At 54.0% G+C, this 20053-nt stretch overlaps 5 protein-coding genes across 5 annotated transcripts; 2 read left to right on the forward strand and 3 right to left on the reverse strand.

Moving 5' to 3' along the window:
- Positions 1 to 540: 540 nt before the first annotated feature.
- Positions 541 to 2969, forward strand: SCHCODRAFT_01170214 (replication factor-a protein; the record flags this gene model as incomplete). Its single annotated transcript, XM_003033549.2, has 7 exons — positions 541 to 724; positions 1070 to 1401; positions 1466 to 1553; positions 1605 to 2193; positions 2245 to 2359; positions 2410 to 2505; positions 2865 to 2969. The coding sequence occupies 7 exons, from the start codon at positions 541 to 543 to the stop codon at positions 2967 to 2969; spliced, it is 1509 nt and encodes a 502-aa protein (XP_003033595.2).
- A 4625-nt stretch (positions 2970 to 7594) lies between these two features.
- SCHCODRAFT_02663843 (uncharacterized protein) lies at positions 7595 to 10114 on the reverse strand (the record flags this gene model as incomplete). The annotated part of the gene is made up of 7 exons (XM_003034119.1): positions 7595 to 7967; positions 8036 to 8637; positions 8873 to 9354; positions 9410 to 9508; positions 9680 to 9683; positions 9909 to 10015; positions 10087 to 10114. 7 exons carry the CDS (start codon positions 10112 to 10114, stop codon positions 7595 to 7597), a joined length of 1695 nt encoding a protein of 564 aa, XP_003034165.1.
- Positions 10115 to 11007: 893 nt separating this feature from the next.
- SCHCODRAFT_02492794 (uncharacterized protein) lies at positions 11008 to 12330 on the forward strand (the record flags this gene model as incomplete). The annotated part of the gene is made up of 1 exon (XM_003033550.2): positions 11008 to 12330. The coding sequence occupies one exon, from the start codon at positions 11008 to 11010 to the stop codon at positions 12328 to 12330; it is 1323 nt and encodes a 440-aa protein (XP_003033596.1).
- A 422-nt stretch (positions 12331 to 12752) lies between these two features.
- SCHCODRAFT_01170217 (uncharacterized protein) lies at positions 12753 to 14691 on the reverse strand (the record flags this gene model as incomplete). The annotated part of the gene is made up of 4 exons (XM_050341160.1): positions 12753 to 12845; positions 13045 to 13328; positions 13403 to 14204; positions 14602 to 14691. 4 exons carry the CDS (start codon positions 14689 to 14691, stop codon positions 12753 to 12755), a joined length of 1269 nt encoding a protein of 422 aa, XP_050201449.1.
- A 1307-nt stretch (positions 14692 to 15998) lies between these two features.
- Positions 15999 to 17294, reverse strand: SCHCODRAFT_02493254 (uncharacterized protein; the record flags this gene model as incomplete). The annotated part of the gene is made up of 1 exon (XM_003034120.1): positions 15999 to 17294. One exon carries the CDS (start codon positions 17292 to 17294, stop codon positions 15999 to 16001), a length of 1296 nt encoding a protein of 431 aa, XP_003034166.1.
- Between the last annotated feature and the right edge of the window lie 2759 nt (positions 17295 to 20053).

The following is a 20053-nucleotide window of genomic DNA, read 5'->3' on the forward strand; positions in this document are numbered from 1 at the left end:
CTGCAAAATTCAAACATAATACTTGAGAAGAACGTCGGTGACCATTGCAGATGAAGACGGCAGAGACCTACAGAGATTCGGAGCGGCTGAATGACACGAAAATACATACCAGCGCCTGTAGGGGGCGAACAATCGTGATTGTTGGCTCACATGACTCTATTCTGAGCCTATATGTCACATATGTCACATATGTTACATAGTTCATGCACCGCTATGACCCGTGACAGTTGGCCGTTAGGCGCAGTTCAAGGGTCATCGTGAATTGTGACGTGAACCTACGGTCAAAACGACACAGTAGATTGTTGGTGGTCTTGTCAGGTGCGTCATTTGTTTACATCTGTTCCCCATCGACATCCGATCACAGGGGTGGTTATAAGCCCCACAATGTGCGTGGACCATACAGCGACGTTCTTGCCTCTTACTGCCACTCAACCTCCTGCCTCGCACATTGACCAACTTTGGTGAGAAATGCCTGTAGCGCATTCCTACACATATAGCACCTTACTGACCCACCTTCATACTCCAAGCTACGACAACAGAATGTCCATAGCAGACCTTACCGAGGACGCCATCATAAAGCTTAGCAGAAATGACCTCGATGTAACCGTTGACTGCACAGACGTTCTGCAGGTCGTTGGTGGGCCAAAAGAAAGCGGCAGCGAGCGCCTGAACTGTGTGCTCTCTGATGGGGCTTGGTACGGAACTGCGACCTTCTGGAGGGGCGGTATGGTCGGCACCTTACAGCTGTTTGCACTTGTGCGTGTCACGCGTGTAATGAAGCGTGCCTTCAATGAGAAGTGGTGGGTGGTAGGCATTCACAGTCGCTGCTAAGACTCTGAAAAAGCGAGTTACAGGTACATTGCCATTTCCCAGGCAACAATTGTTGGACAAAGTGATTGCAGACTAGTCAGAGAGGGGAAGGTTCTGCAGCAGCATCGAGAAGGCCACGACGATCAGGAAACTGGACCGCAAGGCCCTGATTCGGGGCGCCCTACATCCAGCACCCACAACACTGATGCAGAGTCTGATGTCACAAAAGGTGTCACTCCACGGACCACTACGGAGGCAGGAATACAGAAGCGTCCGATAACCCATATCGCGACCATCGCACTCTATAACAGCAACTGGACGATTAAGGCTCGTGTTGTTACCAAGTCGGCCATTCGAACGTGGTCCAACAATCGTGGATCCGGGAGCCTTTTCAACGTAACATTCCTGGACTCCACTGGAGAGATACGAGCAACGGGTTTCAACCAGGCTGTGGATCGGCTGTATGATGTACTTCAAGTAGGACGGGTTTTCTTCGTCACGAAGGCCCGGGTGGAATTGGCCAAGAGGAAGTTCTCCAACGTGAATAATGACTACGAGCTTCATTTGGAGCAGAACACAAGCATAGAGCCGGTGAGAGCTGCTCCCACATGGCAGTCGAATGGGCTAATGGGTTTCGAACCCTTGAACTGTGCAGTGCTTAGATGACGCTGATGTTCCGGTCATCAAATTTGACTTCGTCAAGATTGATCAGTTGCTGACTACAGAGAAGGACTCAAGTTGTGGTACGTGAGGTGAGCATCGACTGCCATCAAAGTATAACACCTCTGCCACAGATGTTATCGGTGTCGTTGTCGACTGCAGTGAGGTCTCCGAGATCGCGACGAAGTCGACGAACAGGGCCGCAAAGAAGCGGGAGCTCACCATCGCTGACGACAGTGGCTATTCCGTGCGCGTCACCTTATGGGGGGAGACTGCAGAGAAGTATAGCGAGGCAGGATACCCCGTAATTGCATTCAAGGGCGTCAAAGTCGGTGACTTTGGGGGCCGCTCGCTGACCATGTTGACGTCGTCGTTGATGTATGTTAACCTCGACCACGCGGATACTGCAGAACTTCGTGACTGGTTCGACAACACAGGCAAGCATCGCGACTTCACGGCACACACGAGTAGCACATCCAGCTCGCACTACAGCTTTGACCACGGAGACCAGCGCGACCTCTCACAGATAAGGGACGCTACACGTGGTATGAGCGAAACGACGAGCAACTATTCTGTGAGAGCGATGATCATGGACATCAAAGCAAAGCCCCTTGCATATCCTGCATGTAGATCTCCAGGTTGTAGCAAGAAGGTTGTGGAGATTAGCGATGGTCGATGGCTTTGTGAGAAATGCAACACGTCGCATTCATCACCTGACTACCGGTACGTGCTTTGATCTCTTTTACTCCTGACATCTCAGAGATTTCTGTGCAGGTACACCCTTCATATCCTCATAGGAGACGCTACGGGAACGATGCTGTTTCAGGCATTTGATGACGTCGGAAAAGTTATTCTGGGTATGTCTGCCAATGCGGTTATTGCGATGCGCGTGAGTTTGAGAACATCGCCACAACGTGCTCCACTCACATCCGCAAAAAGGAAGCCAACAATTATCAAGGCACCGACAATGCCCTCTCCCGGGCAACGAAACGGACCTGGAACTTTGTTTGCAGGACAAGAAACGAAGCCTATGACGTGAGTAACGGACTTGGAAAGTTACATTGCGCACCTCGAACAGGGATTCTTCCACACACCTGCTACCCTAGTAGGGTGAATGTAAGAGTTCACCTGTCTATACGATATCGTCCCAGGGGTCACTATGGTGAAAATGGTCGCTGGTCGGGTTACATTCATCCCATGCAAAGGCGCTTGAAAAGAAGCAGGGTGAATGCAACCCGGTTGATGTCCAATTTTACCATACCGCCCCTTTCAGGATCATCGTATAGTCAGGTGGATCTTTGTGCTCACCCTACTCTCTGGAGACGAGCGGGTGATTGTGACCCTATTTGAGATGCATAGCGTCATTGCCGAGAACTTGACACAAATGAGCCCAGGGAGAGCCTCGGCTACGATATGAAATCACACGGGCAGAGCCGATTGACTTTTTGGAAGAGGCCCAGGAGTTGAAGAAGTATGTGCAGTCAGACTGGGCGGCGTAGCGGGTAGTAGGAGGGTACCCTATAGCATCGTGGCATGCAAATGTGTCACACCGCGCTGAACAAGTTGTGACAGAGCAGGTTAACAAGGGAAAGTCATGGCTTCGCTAGCTGCATACCTTGCTTTGAATTTCGCACGTGAGTCCTACTATCACACATAAGTACTGTCAACAGAACTCGGTGTCCTACCTGTGATGCCAAACAGGATTTATGGATGAATATGTGTGCGTGTTGACCCATGGTTTCTTCGGCTCGGTTACACGGGCATGGACCTTGCAAGCAAGGTGATAATGTAATGTACCGCAAGGTTTCACAGACTTACGCGAAGAAAATCTGTTCAGAAGTAAAGGCGTTGTTATGTTTCCATAAGTACAACGTGAAGCCGGATCCCCGAGTATACTGTATGATTTCGACGGTAGATTCGCTGGATGTGACATGTGACCGCGTGAGGTGAACGAAGAAGTAGAGAAGTAGTCAGGCAAGGCCGCGCAGTTGCCCACGTACCGCTCGCGCGCACACGTCCCTTCACCTGACTCATCAAATGCGCTACGCGAGAGCATACTGCGGAAATCTCCCGTCCAAGGTTGTTGTTGTCTCTAGACCATCGAGCGAGCGTCACGTAGGTAGAAAACGTTGATTGCTAGAGTAAGCATTGTAGGCTATGTCGCGGGCGTGGAGCATCCGTCGGGCATTACTACCATGAACACTTGCACAAATGTAGCCAAAAAGCGCGTGGGCGGGCGAAGGATGGTATAGCATGTCTACACTGCGGAAGCCCTTCGTCATCCGTCCTGGTTTAAAAACGAAAGTCATCTCGTTGTGCCCATTTTTCGCAATTTCGTTGCGGTGGCGCAGGTCGTCTCGCATGCTCTCAAGCTGCAGAGCCATCCGTAAGAGAGCAATCAAGGTTGATTGAGAGGAAAGATACACCTAGAGGACAGGCAACACGATGCGTAGGTGAAAAGCTCGAGATCATAGACTTGAGGAAGAAGGGCACGCAAAAAGGGCAAGCTGGGCTGAAAGCTGAAGATGGAGCATCGCGTCATCGACGCGTGAGGAGTGTAACGGCACATGATCGTAGTCGGCCGTCGACCAATGAGAACGTCTACTTAGACGTGACAGTTACGGCCACTTTCACTCAGTGAAGAGATTTTAATATTCTCCGACGCTACGCGCACGGTCTCTTTCGCACGTAAAATAGGCAATTGATGTCGTATCGCTAGTAGACTGGGGACTTTCTGATGCTGCACGTCCACTTTCACCCCACAAGCCCCAGAAATAATCTTCACTAGTTGTCTATTTGCCTTACCGTAACGCCCAACGCAGGGTGGTTTGCCTACGTGCAGAGGGTTGTCAGTGTAACGCACCTCCCGCCGGTTGCCTCCATACTGTACCGGTATGTATGGAGGCAACCGTAACGCGTAACGCGGGTCCAAAAAGTTGGCTATCTAGAAGAAAGTAACGCATAACGGGGGGTGGTTGCCATCGCGCAAAAAATCGACGAAAATTCAGATATTTCTCGGCGCGACCTAGACGGTCTGTTTCGCTCCGAAATAGGCTGTTTGTATCGTAACTGTTGCATCGGAGCCTTCCTGCTGCTGTACGTCCAATTTCCGCCTAGCAAGCTCTAAATCTACCTTGAGTGGTTGCCTATTCAACTAACCGTAATGCCTAACGTGGGGGTCGGTTGCCTACTAGCGGAGGGTTGTTAGCGTAACGCACCCCCTACCGGTTGCCTCCATACATACCGGTACAGTAGAGTACATACCGATACAGTAATCTCCCGCCACACCGCCTGTTCCTTCCCGGGATCAGCAATTCTTTACAATATACATGCGGGACAATTGCACCTTTTCCGCACATATCCCAATTTCCCGATTTCCAGTCTCATCCTCTTTGGGAATCGAACCGCAAGGCAAGATTTGAGGATAAGGCGACGAAGAACATCTGCCCAGACCTTATCTACGCTGTACGCTGTACGATCATTTCATCGCGGAGAGAGGGATGACGTCTGGCGAGATGAACTGGAGATACAGCCGTCGGCTGAATCTTCCCAAACAGGCAGCGGAGCTTTAAGGGATTTGCGTCCCCTCATTACAGCGGCGGCCTGATCAATTGCGCGCTGCCCTTTTGGCAAAAATCGCCGACGCGAGCGTTAGGCATAGTCTGCTGGCTTCGGCAACCTCACAGAACGGAAGAGCGCCCTTGAAAGCCACCGTCTGCATACCAACCTTGCCGGAGAGCATCCGTGATCTTTTTGGAATGTGCCGACATGCGTCATATGACACTGCGTGCCCTCAGGTAGTATACGGCACATATCTCACAAATTGCACGCCCATTTCGCTTCAAAGCTCGTATTTGGGGGTCTTTTTCTACGCTCTACCATTTGTGAAAGAGCCGGATTTGTTGACCACGCCCAACCCCCGCCTCGGCGATTTTCCCAAGAAGGCAGCGTGCAATTGATCAGGCCGCAGCTATACGTGCAGCTCAAGGGTCATCGTGACTTGTGACGTAAACCTACGGTCGAATGAACTTGAACTTAGAGTCTGTCCAGCTGCACTTCGGGTTTGGGTTTGAGTCTCGGTTTGAGGTCGAGTTTCCCGTTTGGGCTGCTCGGGGCTGTCGGACCGCATGGTCACATGTCACTAGCGTGTTCCTTTAATCCCTCGTCCTTCCCTGCTACAGCCCTCGTTGAAGATTTTGAACACTTCTTAGGATCTCTCTCAGAAATCCACGCCTTCCAAAAATATGGAACGGGGTTCTCACCTTGTTTAAGGTGCGCAACGCCCGAGTTCGGGCTCCCGGCGAAGTCCGCGACGACGCGGCCCGACGGACCCGCGAAGCCCCAATGGGAAACCCAGGGAGACGCAACCTCAGACCGAGTCTCAAACCTAAACCCGAAGTGCAGCTGGACAGACTCTTAAGCAAGTTCACGCGGTCACAGGTCACATCTAGCGAACATACGGTTAAAGCCATACAGTAATCAACCTTTATATACGATTACGTCCAGTGGCGCGCGTTCCCGGTGCCACAAGTGAGAGACATTGTCGGGTGGAAATACCCCGATTAGGATCTCCTCCTGTACTACTGAATCTTCTTTTGAGTATACGTATGCCATAATAAGAGTCAATAAAGCAGTCTACACCCCTTACTGAACCAAAACCTTTGCCCTTGACGCGGTGGCGACTTTGCGGGACTTTGCTGCGTGACGACGTGAGGCCTCTCGGCTTCGCGGCAACGGGTTTGCTTGAAGCATGTGGACGCACATGTACTGGGCGGATAATACAGCCGTTTGCAGAATGGAATGCAGTCCCGTGTTGCAAGATTTCGAGCACGCGGCCGTTGTAGACCAATCAGACGCGTCCCTCGCGGGCCAGTGACGCTCTGGGCTTGCACGTATGGGTCCCTGGCGACGCGACGGGACCCACGTGCTGGAAATCTCTCGGCACGAGACTGCAATTTATCCTGCAAACGGCTGCAACGGCTTCTAACGCGCGCTGACCTTGCTGTACCCTGCAAGCATCTCCTTCAGGGCAGAGGTAGCGGCCTTCCATGGGTGACGAAGCGGGAGTGCCGAACGTATTCAAAAGCTCGTTGGGGAAGCGATCTGAAGATTAAGCCATAGCAGCCAGTACTCAGTATGCCCGCAGCAGGTATACATGCAGTACCGCCCCGCGCCACCGGTCGTTGAGCTCCAGTCCTGGTCCCAGGGATTATTCGCAGTTCCGTTGTACGACATTCTCGGTGGTCTGCCTGCTTCTCGTTGCCACGTGAGATTTAAGCCGCAGCTGTAGACTAGAGGAAGCTTCGGCTCCGCCGGCTTTATCGCATGTTGGCGAGGGCAAGAGCGAACTCGGCACATACGCGAACTACGCCACGGCCATTCGGGTCGAGTCGGCGTCTGGAACGACCATCTGCTTGACCAGCGCTGTCAGAGTAGCAGTGATGCGATCGGGGTAGGTTGGTACAGTGAGGTGCGCGCCTTGTAGCTTCGGCCTGCAACGTCTACTTAGCAGAATGTAAGAAATTATGCTTGGCAAGAAAACTAGCACAATAGATTGTATATGCACCGGTTTATATCTTCACTCTTGATGTAGAGCCCAATCATACTTTCGGTGGTTTCCGAGGTGCCAGATGAATACTGAAGCAGCTAAGTCTGCTCGCCAATTTTGGTTTCTCGCCGCTTCTCACGCCCTACACCTCTAAAGCACCGACACGATGGGCCCGATTACCGATGTGATTTTGGCGTGTCCGCGCCTTCATAGCAGATCAATTTCGTTCTTTTAAGTCATAGGTACCGTCATGAATGTTTTTCGATGCAAGCAAAGGGCGGGGGCGCTCTGAGCAATATTTCCTGATTGTGCTTGAGCTGCTCAAATGCTGCTCAGCCGCGTTCGCAAGCCCACTGTGCTCGATGCCGCACTCTTCACAGCTTGAAGATAATAAGGTTTATACACAGTGCACCCCTCTTGAATATGTCGATCTTTCGGGCGACGCGGCGACATTGTGATGCTTCCCGAGGCCGACTGCTCATCGAATGCTTGATCACTGTATTTGATTTCCCTCCCGACAGACAAAATGTTGGATGCGAGTGGCGATATACAAGCACTTTGGGCTAGCTATGTTGCCTACACTTTGGCGGCCTGACGGGCACATACAAATGCGGGAAGGAGATTCACGAACTGGTTTATGTCTCCTGACGCCACCTGCCAGTCCATCCAACCCATCATGGACGTTGTGAGACCGCGCTCCAAGTTTTTCACGTAGTACTTCAGGCCGGAACTGCACTGTAGCAAGCCAACGTCCATCCTGCACAGTAGCTGTAGGTCAGACACATCACCCTCCATGACCTTGCGCTCTAGCTTCATGATAGTCGACAGGTTCGACAGTGCGAATTGTCGCAGCTCTTCATATCCTTGTTTCCTCTCTGTTGCGTCCTCGTCCCAGCCGCAAAACGTCGCCCATGCCTCTGCGACAGTTCGATAGCTCTCGAAGACTCGACTGGAACAGTTACCGTCAGCGTCCGACAGCTGTATATGTGCAACATGCCGGAAGTAACAGGCACATACCGCTTGTCGCAAATGTGCAAAGGCAGTGGCCCTGGTGTCAAACCTGACATGAAATCTCCATCCGCGACGGGTCCTAGTTGCACAACGTGTGTGACATCCCCACCGACGATGTAGACCATGAGCTCGCCAAACAATGGGGAGCATTTCCGGTGTATACCGGAATGATGCGGAAGCCCAAGCCAGTCCGTACTGGGTGGGTCTGGTGCGACTTTCTTCACCCATATCCTCCTGAGATGTATGTTCTCTGGTCGAACGGAATCTTCCCCATCCTCCCTCACGATGGCAAAGCTCATGTCGGAGCTCAGACTGGCCAGGTGCCGAATGTCGGAGGAGAAGTCATCGGGTGTGCATCCATAGCACGCGGACGCGTACGGTCTGCAGCCATTCAAAGCCACGGACGCGAGGTCAAGGACGTGATTAACCATAGGTGGAGACGAGCTGTACAACAACTCCCATGGGTCGGGAAACATGACAGCTTTGTGCATGAGCTGGGTAGCTGATGCGAGATACTCGTCCAATTCGTCGATCGTGTTCACGCCATATCTTCTGTTATTTCTGTTCACCAGCTGGAACGTAAACTTCGGCGGAGATCTGAAACGCACCTGAGATCCTTGTGGATAGGAAGTCCACCAAGAATGACGTCGGCTTTCTCCAGTTGATGAAGGATAGTGCCATGTGTGGCCACTCCGGGCTTAAGCATCGCGTCGAGAAAGCTCTCGTAAGAGAGCGTTACGACGAGGTGCCCCCGTGCCCTCAAGACATATACGGCATGCACCTGCGAAGAGCAGTGGCTGTCAGCGCTTCCGTGACCTCTACAGTGTAGCCGCGTCAACGTACCCATTCCCACTGGGCCACCTTAACGGTCTTTTCAGCCGGGTCTGGCTCTGTGTCCGCGTGCACGCTTTCCGGCAATTCCTTTGCCCATGCACCCGGTGTGTCGACTTCCAACTGCTGGACCTGCTCTTGGGTGACATTGATGACAGTGACATGGGGGACACCGTGATCAACGGTAACGCTGTCCACGTCCTTGCCCAGAACGGGGTCGGCCACGAAGACGATTGTTAACTCTCTGTCGGGGAACTTCTTGAGGCGTGTGTCGATTACCGACCCCGGCTCGTCGGCGTGCTGAGACACCAACTCTATAGTATCCTTTTGTGCCTTCCCAAAGGCTCTACAGTCCGGATTGCAACTTTTTCTGTGTTTCTTTGCCTTGGCATGCTTATAGGCTGAGCCCTTGTTATCGCGAATGTGGTTTTTGTGCAAGATCGGGCAACCCCCGTCCGTTCCACAGGTGTGTAAGCATCTGTACTCGATACACTCTGCGTGCGTGTCAGTGGCGTCATTCAACTTTTTCCATAGATTCTGGGTGCTTACTTGACATGTACGCAGCAGTCCCGAAGCACTCGGCCTCTTGTTGCAGGATGGACGAAATCAAGGGGGAGCAGAGGACGTGCTGACTCTTGACAAGCGGGACTGATGCGATCAAGGGTTGACCGTTAGGCTTATATACAGTAAGTCTCGTGGCCTTACGTCATAAGGGCCTGTTCGGGAAAAAGAAACACGTCGAAGTTACCCGACTTACCTGCCTTACAAGGCAGGTTAACGAAGATCAGCGAACTTTCGAGCGGTCCAGGCCTGACTTACTTGCCTTCAAAGGCAGGTAAGTCACGCAAGTTAGCTAACTATGACGTGTTTCTTTTTCCCGAACAGGCCCTAAGAGCGCCGACAGAGCCTCATAAGTGGTGGTCAAGGAGGGTCGCCGCCGCCGAGGCTCGATCCATAGTGCGACGGAAAGTGAGCCTTGAGCGAAGGTCCGATCTTAGTGCGCCGGAAACCCCTCAAAATTGGCCAAAATCCATGCGACGGAAATGACCTCAAATCCCGAATTTAGGATCGGACATTCTGGTGAGACGCCCGGGGGGCTCTCGTTCGCTGCCCGTCTCTCTTCTAGTCCTCTCATCGTCGCACACGGACCGGGCACTGCAGAGGCAGTAGGAACACAATTCTACCATTACTCTGGAATTGGTGCTAGCTTTGTATGTGTCGGAAACCCTCAAACCGCCCGAAGATAGCGGGCATGGTAACTCATGTAAGGCAGGATCAACGAGGATGAACGGGTGGGTCATGTAACTTCCTGGGATTTATAAGTACGTCGAGGTGGTCCATCTATATCAGCGCCATCTGAGTGCGAATAGGAAGCCTAGAAGAGGAACAAAGACGGGCGGCAATCTCGGACCGACTTGCCGCCCTTGTCGGCAATGGCCGAACAGCGTTGGCGGTCCTTTCTATATCCCTCCTCGCCAATTACAAGGCCATTGAAGTATTCAGAGCGGTGGGTAGGATGCCTTTACGCCATCCCGGATGACTGCAGCCCCCCTCAGGTGGTCCGCGATTACGCGACGCGAAAATGCAACCGTGATTATTTTTTCGGCGGAATACACGCCATGCGGAGCATCCGCGGGATCCGTGAAGAACCGTGTCACAGTCTTCGCGCAATTGTGAGTCAGTCCTCACGAGTTTTGTTCAAGATCAACAGACATACCGTGACGAAAGTTCCCGCAAAAACCTTCATTTTCCGATGAAAATGTCACGAATTCGTGACTTTCACGCGATCTGGTGCGTGAGAACGTTACGCCCATGTGAATTTTTTCAGGAAGTGATAGTCTGCTGGCCTGTCATTTGACTCTCACCAAGACTTGCGGGGGCGTTCCCACAACCTCGACAGATACGCCTGCAGCTTTTCCTACTGTAGAACGGATTGCCTCTCGTTGGGCCTCCATCCGGACTTGCTGACTAATCCGCACTCCCCGAATTTGATTGAGACACTGTCGAGATCAAACGGCAGTAAAGGTGGGTAATTTTTTTGCATCTATTCTTCTTCCGTCTCCCATCCCGCCTGCTGCAGGTGAGGGTCTATATCGGCGACGACCATGAGGACTCTGGCTAACTGAATGCCGGTAATCCCAACAGTCATGAACAATCTACCCCGCGAGTTGAACAGCCGCATCCTGGAGGAGTTTGCAACACCGGGGGACGACAATGACTGCAAAGACAAATATGGTGTCGCGCCCATGGTACTTCGCTCTTTGTCTAGAGTGAACTGGACATGGAACACCATAGTTCGCGATACGAAGACACTATGGACGCATATAGAGCCTCGGATCGAAAAGGACACCTTGCCAGAGGATATAGCTTCGCATATGATGCATCAGTTCGCCGCGTATGACACCCTGTCGGCCGGACTTCCCCTGCACGTTCGCTTCGATCACGAGCACATCTTGATCCTGCACACATACCTCCAGAAGTTGTCTCATCGATGGGATTCAGTGCATGTCATAGAGGGCTACGACCCCGTGTGGCGCCAGAAACGGGATGCATACTTCAGCGAACGCGCAATGACGCTGTTCCCGTGCACGAGCCCTACGCTAGCGACGCCAGCACAAGCCTTCAGCTTCATGGCGGCCTTCATTCCTGACTGCAAGCACCTCACGGTAACGCTGCGAGGCGAGCGCGCCCTGCGCGCCACGCGAGCCGAGTACACTCGGCTGTACTTGCCCATGCCACCAACACTCACATCCTTACATCTGCATGGACCTGGTCTCCTGGAGTGGCCTTCGCCGGAAGTGATGCTTGAGACATGTGCAGCAACGCTGGAACACCTTCAGCTGGGCATCGCGGGTCGATGGACTCCCCGCAGCATCACACTTCCAAAGCTGCGAATTCTACATCTTCACGAGTCTAACACCTTCGATCCTGTCAACCTGCGCATGCCAGTGGTAGAGGTGATCTGGCTAGATCGGGCACACGGTGCCTCTGCAAGCAATTCAGCGGAGTGGCTACGTCGCGGCCTCGCAGATGGGCGCATATCCCCACAGTTCCTGCGCCATCTCAAGCTATGCAACATTCGCATAGAATGTCAACGGGACTTCGCTGAGATTGTCGCGCATACCGTGAATGTGAAGAGGGTCACTCTCATATACGAATGGGATGACCCTGACCGGCAAGTCAGCCCGTGGTGCGACAGATTCGTCAATGGGCTGGCGGACACGACTCTTGGTGTTCGGCTTCCGGAGCTGGAGACCCTGGTTGTTGTTCGTAGGAGCAAGTTTTTGACAGGTGGCAGCACACGAACCGCATTGTGCAAGCTGTTAGGCGGCACCAACCGCCCTCGACATCTTGCTCTACTGATTACAAACGTGAACCTTTATCCTGGAGCTGAAGGATGGTGCCGTGATATAGATAGACCTCTGCAACTGAAGGAAGGAAGGGTCACTACTGAGGCTCGACCTTACTGAAAAACTTTCGATATCTACAGCAGTGGGATCAGGAATAGTCTAATGAGAAACCCAACCGTAAGAACCTTATCTTGAAACCCGGTTGCTGTCGGCGAGCATCCCTGACGCCCTCGGCACTACAGCACGAGGCTAGGCAGACGAGCTCGACAGCGCCGACCTCCACTGAGTACTGCCATAGGATATCACCCTTACACATGGGGCATGAAGGCATATATTAGTGCATCCGGTCGTATTTTGATACAGAATGGGCCTTACGGGCCCTCTAGAGGGTGCTTTCTGAGGGTGGAAATTCGTTTTCCATTGTGGTCACATGACCATTCCGTCTACCAGTGGACACAAGATCCTACGGGTCAGTGACGGCTCTGCTGACTAAGAGGGCTGACTGAGTCGTATTGGAGTTGACAGCTTGATATCTTACACTCCTACACCGGGCCACTACTGTGGCTAAGTGTATGGAAGCAACCGTCACGGTCACGGAGTCTCGGGTTGCGTGCAATGCTGCCTAAGCTCTTCGACTCAGCAATGGGATAGAGAGAGAGGGGGTGCTATTCCCTCTTCTCTGCGAGTGAGGATCCGCGAGGTTCGGCTCACCACAACGCGAGAGGTGTTTGAGGCCACGAGCCAGACGGAAACTCCGGATCCGTCTCACCACTACATTTATTTACGGTCGATGCAATGTACAGCACTACGAATAGTGCCGTCCAGAGAGTCTACATTGTCCAAAGAATTTCCGATGAATTGAGGCAGAATCTCCTCCACCTGGCGCCAGTAGCGTAGAAAAGCCTTGGAGGACCACCGTCCCTGGCGCATGACGATCCACAGTTCCGTGCCGTGGAGTAGCAGGAAAGTCGTGCCGCCGATGCGGAAGCCATGGCCAAGCAGGGAGCCGAGCCCGCAAACATCCCATATCTCTACGCAACGTGCCATCCAAGATTCCTTGGTCAAGGTTGACCAGCCGGAGGACGTCTCGTACGCAAACATCGGCGCGTCGTTGGGCACTGCGTGATTAATTGCCCAGTGATGGTAAGGCGTCTACGACATTCACGTCGTCCTGAGTAGCGGTGAATGAGACCCCATTCGCCTTCGAACTTTTTCGTTTTCGTGTAGGGCACGAAAAGCGAGATCCAGTCGTGGCCGTTCGACGCGACACCATTCTTCTTCCCTGTACCCCGGGTCATGTTATATCTCGCATCGAAGGGTTTCCCCATTCTCGGTAGTGGTTCTCCCAAACGGCAGCATCCGCACCTGGCTGCGCAAGCCTCCGCCCAAACCGCAGAGTCGAATGTGTTCGTGAGGTCGAGATGCCGCCGGAGGGCGAGCATGTGCTCAAGGGAGACCGGGTTGCGTGGGCGGCGCCGCGGAAGCGTGAGAGCAGAGACTGCAGCGGCGCCCTTGCGTGTGCGTGATAATACGTCCCCGCCCTTCCAAGGTGCCCCGTTGATCTGGTGACAAAGGGCCAAAGCTGATAGCCATGACTCGATGGTGCCGACCTGCACCTTTCCCGCACCCATCTCTGCCACGAAAACCGCCAGGAGGGACTCACTGGCAGGCATGCGCAGGTGTTCGGGCGCTCGGTAATGATCGCAGAATTGGGTGAATCGGAGCAGGCCCGCCCCGTAGTTCTGTCTCGTGTCCTCTGATACGGAGGCGAGCGCAACAGTACGCCATCGGAGGATGGTGGCTTCCGGAAAATACGCCCGCAGTGAAGTCCAAGTCTGCTGAGCGTGCGGTGTTGACCAACCCGCCAAACGATCTCGAGCAAGGACATGCGGGCGAAGGGGTGAAGGTCGCGTCGCGGAATGACGATGACGTTGCGGCCGAGCAGGGGAAGGGGGAGGTTCAGCGGGCAGGACGTTCAGAGCATTGATGCGGGGCTGTAGGGCAGTTTGTTTGTCACGAGAAGACGAGTGAGTATTCAGAAGTATGAGACGGTGCATGGTTGAAGGTGCTCGTCAGGTAAGACAAAGGGAATCTCGAGAGCGAGGTGTGACGGTCCAAGCTGTCCACGTGACACGGCGTCGGCCCGGTTGGAGGCTGAAGGTACGTAGGAAGGCGAGAATACAATGTTACGTGCAATGACCATGTCCAATATACGACTTATGGACTCATTTCGAGCCGAGTTCCGCGAACGGCCACGCCGAATCGCGTCGATTGCCCCTGTATTGTCTCCGTTCAAGACGAAGTCAGCGTCCGCGCAATCGTGTGAGGCAATGAGCCAGCGGACCGCAAGTTCGAGTCCCACCATTTCCGCCCACCCAATATCCCTTCCACCGCCTCGCCATCTTTCGCGAAGACGCCACGCTGCCCAACGAGGTCCCACGAGGAGGCTGATCCCCCAGTCCGAAGCGTCTGTCCAGACATCAAGGTCCAAGGAGGTGCGCGGAAGGAGGGAACGCGAATATGTGGGTATGGCGAGTCGGTCGGCCCAGTCCATCAAATCGCGTCGAACGCGGTCATAAATATGGTGAGAGGCGAAGCGGTTACGAAAGGATGCTGCGAAACGAGATAAAGCAGGCATCAACACGCCGCCTCGGCGGTACACGAAGCAAATGTGCTGCAAAGTGCCGCGTAGCGACAACACGTCAGCTTCGCGTACCAGTCCCCTGTCCGTCACCAACAGGGTACGGATTTTGTTGAGGTAGCGAGGGCGCTTCGCCTCCGACAGAGAGACCCGCTTCTCGCGAAAATCCCACACAAAACCGACGTATTCTGTTTGGTCGCTAAAATCGTGGCCTTTCTTGCTGAACGGATGCCATTGAATGCCGAGGGGGTCGGTAATACGGCGTATAGAGTCGATGTCGATGTCGATGTCGTAGGTGATGTGTCCATCTGGGGACAGATGTTGCCGTGCGGGCACGCGATGAATGTTGAAGTCGTCCACCCACTTGAGAGCTCGCGGGATTCGGTGATGACGAAATATGCGGATGAGGGCGTCGGCCAGTAGACCTTGGATATTGCCGGATGTTGTGAGGCCGAAGGGGGCGGCATGGTTGGGGAATACGAGCCCGCGCCTGAAGATGGCGATGTAGCGCTTGTGTTCGGGCTTGATGGGTGATGCGCGGTAAGGCTTGACCCAGTCCAAGGCACAAGCCTGGGTGCCGGGGGGAGCGCTCGAAACCTGGAAGAAGTTAGTCTATGAAAGGGGGTGGCACTGGTCCATACTGCCAGCCCGGCGGATTCGTGGCACTGGTCCATACAGCCAGGCCGGCAGATTCGAATGAAATGCTCACCATGTCAGCCATCAGCGCCGCGCTGTGCCACATGATGGGGAACTCCTTCGCATCCAGCCAGGAGTTGGTTGAAATGCCTAACCCATCCTCGGCCGAGAAGTTATGTACAACGCGCGACTTCTCCCCGTCGAGAACGACGGCCATAGGTGCCGTACGAAAAGTCCACCGAAGAATATGTACGCATCGTCAAAGGAAAGTCCGCCATACATGCGACCAGCAGCAATCTCATCAAGTATATAATTGTCTATAATATCAGAATAGTCAGCTGCAGACTTCGAGTTGGACGGGATGAAAGAGTAGGTAAGAGGAGGGGGAGAGCCAATCGGAGAGCCAAAGCGGATATCGTACACGAGGCTAGGGAAGATAGACAGTAATTTGCAGCGTTCAAGCTCGGTATACCAAGCGTCGGCACAATATGGGGTCGGAATACGTAGGCGTTCAGTTACGAGTGCACTGGGTGGCGGCGTGATTTGCACCACAGAGCGAGCAGATGTGGGCGCCGTGCGCTCCAACGGATGGGGTGGAGGTGCACTTGCCGAGGTTGTAGCGCACGCAGACGTGCCTATCATCCTTCGTGACGATGCGCCCGAAGCTGCAGTCGACGAAGAACTGGCGCCCAGGCTTGCTGGGCGTCGTGGCGACGCATGCAGATGCGCGATGTCCGGGTAGGCCACATCGGAGGCAGAGCGGTTCTTCTCGAAAGGACTGCACGTAAGGATGCGGTCGAGGGGGAGGGAGAGAGCGAGAGAGCCGCGGAGGGGAGGATGCCGAGGGAGGTGTGAAGGGGAGGGGAGCAGCAATCGGATCGCGGGCATGTCGGATCTTCGCCGAGTTGAGCATACTCTCCCACTTCGGGTCGTCAGGATTCACGACGAAGCGCCGTTGAAAGAACTGAGCACGCATATCGATGTTGAAGTCGCGGAACGCAGGGAACTGGGGCATGAAGTCGGGGTCGGATATCATGCGGTTGTAGTGCCTCGCCCATCCCTCCGAGATTGCGTCTCCTTGTCCGGGGTCGGCGAGAGAGGCAATGAAGCGGAGGAACGTGTTATATGCTGTCTGCCATTGGTCGCGCGCCGTATGCCGCTCATCGTCGGCCTTCATCGTCTCCCAGTCAAGCAATCTCGGCTTCGCGTTGTCCCCATGTCCCAGGGGCTGGAACTTCAGCCCTTGTCCCTTCCTGAGGCGGGAGATGAAGTCGGTCTGGAACAAGGTGAGCGGTGAGGAGATACTGTTAAACGCGAGCGCTTGGAGGTGGGAAGTGATGGAGTCGTCGATTGTGTTGAAGGTATTAGCGAGTACCGCCGCATCATTGAATGGGTTGGACTTCAGATGCGCAGGAAGTACCGGAGGAATAGGGGTAGGGAATGTGGTCGTCGAGGACGTCTGCGGGACTCTCGAAGCCGACTGTGCTCCGCTTCCCGTGGTGGAGGCGGTCGTCTGTGCAGGATCGCCTGTCCCACTCGCCAGTTCCCCTTCTTGAGCGGCCCGGGCGCGTTTGACTACGTCGATCAACCTCCGGTAACGAATTACATCTTCCGTTTCCTGCTCATCGTCCGAGACGCTCTCTTCACCTGCGGCACGCCTCCGAGCTCGTTCCTTGTTGCGTTCAAGGCGAGGGCTGTCGATCTCGTCCAGTCCTTTCTGAATTTCGGCGATATCGTTCGTCACATCATTCACGCCTGATCCAATCACTCCGAACCGCCCAGACAAAGAATCAGCCGGAGGACCCATGGTCGTGATCGGAATTCGAGCGGATGCGAGCTACAAAGTACGATGCTTGAACGAGTGCCGACTGAGCGATTCGACAGTCGAGGTTGAGGATGAGGCACTTGTCTAGCAAGTGAGACTCGACTGTCGATCCGCTTAGTCTGCACTCGTTGTGCTTTTCCTTCGCGTGCTCGGTCAAAGCACAACTACCGGCGTTGTAATGGTCACGGGTCACAGTCGGTTTTTTGGACTCAGGACCTGCCAAATATGGTGATTTTTGCGCCAAAAACCGTTGAAAACTGGTAACTCTGAAGGGCCGTTTTACGGCAGGGCCCGCTACCACACCGTCTGATTTACACCATAGAGTTTGGGTTTGATCTTAAGCAGCTTCACAGTGAATAACTTGTACCCCTCGCGAGCTCTCTCGTGGCCCCTGGAGCCCGTACTCAGTGAGGCGCATCCAGCAAGTCTGCCCGTTGCGCACTCGCACTGCCCCCTGCCGCCCGAGCGCGCCTTCTCGACGTCGTTGACAAGCCCCCTCCCACCCTCTCGCGCCGCGCCCACTCCCCGCTCTCTCCGCTCCCCACCCCACGCGCACGTACTCGCGCATCCGCCCTCGGAGTATGTCCGCTTACCGATCGTGCTCGCTCGTATGACGGTCGCGCTCAATGCGATGAGAAGTCGCCCAAACAATTACATGTCTTCACGGGGAAACACGACTGAAACTGCCCGTAATGAGGCGAGATTTCTCCAAAATGGAGACGATCGCTATGGCCAGAGAAACACTTCATCACGAGGTCAAAATCAAAAGATGGCTGCCTGCCAGTGATGCATTCTCTGCGAGAGTAAGGCAAACCGAAGGTGAAGGGGAGAGTCAATGCGCTTTCGGACGACGCCGAAGAGTCGAGACCACAGAAGGCCCTGTCACGTGTCGGCACGTGAGGGGTTACCAAAGTTCGCGAGACGGGGCATTTGCGATTTTGCGCTTCATCCCTAAGACCCACTACCATAAATGGTAGCGGGAATATCTTCGCCTCGGTCACGGTTCCTGGACGCCTGGTTGCCTCTGTCGCGCATGTCACGATCGCTGGCCGGTTCCCTCCATACATGTAGGTACAGTACTGTATACGCATGAGGGCCAAAGGGTCCCACCATTGAGGAGCGGTCGGCCAACAACAGATGATCTATTTTTCGCCCCTGATTTGGGTCATTCAAGCGTCAAGTTTAGCAAGCGCTATATGAGTGACATGTACATGAGGTCTCACATCTTACAATGAACTATCTTGAGGGTTGGCGAGAACTTACAGCGCACGGAAATGCCGGATTCCCTCGAACAACGGGTACCAAAATTGACAGATGGGCAAGGTCCTCAATGCTCAGATCTCCACTGTTACCTTGCTTGCAAGGTCTTACTCAGGTTCCTTTGAACAGATCCTATTCCATAAATAAGTCCAAACATATGGCGATTGTTCTTGTTTCTGTCCTCTTTGAGGATCATCTCCGCCCAAGGTGGCGATCTCCATCAGAAAATTATGCAGTAGAAAGTTGAAGAACAAGTCAAGCGAAGCAGGCGCTGTGGCCTGGCCATAGCTTAGTGTCGTCACCGCATCTGAAGGACTCGCAGCGACGGTCACACAAGCGGCGAGCGCTTCGGCCTCTGCGCCTTGCCTCCATCGCCTCGAGACTCCTGCAGCCATATTTCGTCTTCTCAGGCCCCTCTTCCCCTTCTCTCACTCGCTCACGCTTTGGCCAGCACGTATTTGCTTCATGCCCTTCTCTCGAGGCCTGGAGTGGACCTACTGTCTGCTACTTACAGCGCGCAGCCGGACGCGCGCATATGGGCTGCTGTGGGTGAGCGTCACGTTACCCATTAGCAACCTATCATCACAGGCAACTTGATACGTGATATCGACCGTCCAAACGAGTCATCTGTTTCCTTCTGGGATCCGCGCGGTGTACATGGCGGAGGATGGTGGTAGTGCCACGCCCGGAATGACAGTGGTCAATAGGATGAGGCAGGTGGCGTGGGAGGAGGGGTAGATGGTTGCTCTAAAGCACATATGAGGTTAGCATACTGCGCTCACCAAGCGCGCAACGATTTCCCGGCACACAAGAGCCACTATTCGAACAAGAGATCATTCACACTTTTAAATAGCTATGTTCCCACTGACACGCGCGATGACTTAAAATCTCATGTGCATGTAAAGGCTCTCTTCGCGGCTCTCGCGGGTGCACGAGAAATCGGATGCGAGGGAGGGGGGCAAGGAGATATGTCCGAGTGGGGCTGGGAGCTGCCACTGGTTACGCGTGTCTTGTTGAGCTCGACGTGGAGGTCGTGTTACACTGAGCTAAGGCCGTGGTGGAGGAGGACGTACGGGACGGGATAGAAGGAGTGGCCTGGGTCCAAGCTGAGTACAGGACTCGAGCGACTTGGCAGTGACGGCAGGCATATATACATTGAGGATGACGCGCACCTTGTATCATCAAGCCTTCTGGCAACACGACAGGTCCTTGTTCTGCCTTGGGCGTGTAGGAGAGGCGCGGAGTCCCCCCTTTGGCCTCCCAGCACACTAACAGTAGCAACAAAGGCAGACGAGTGGCGGGTAGGACAGTCACTCGAGTAGCTCACGTGAAGCCGAGCCAACAGGACTCGACGCAAGGGGGATGTTTATGAGCAGAAATTTGGTGCTGAATGAAAGGCAGAGTATCATAAACTTACAGCCTTTCCACATATTGATGTAGGCTCATGCCATGGACGTCGAGAGATATTTTGAGGAGAAACC

This window comes from Schizophyllum commune, assembly GCF_000143185.2.
Source record: "Schizophyllum commune H4-8 unplaced genomic scaffold SCHCOscaffold_3, whole genome shotgun sequence".
NCBI lineage: Eukaryota > Fungi > Basidiomycota > Agaricomycetes > Agaricales > Schizophyllaceae > Schizophyllum > Schizophyllum commune.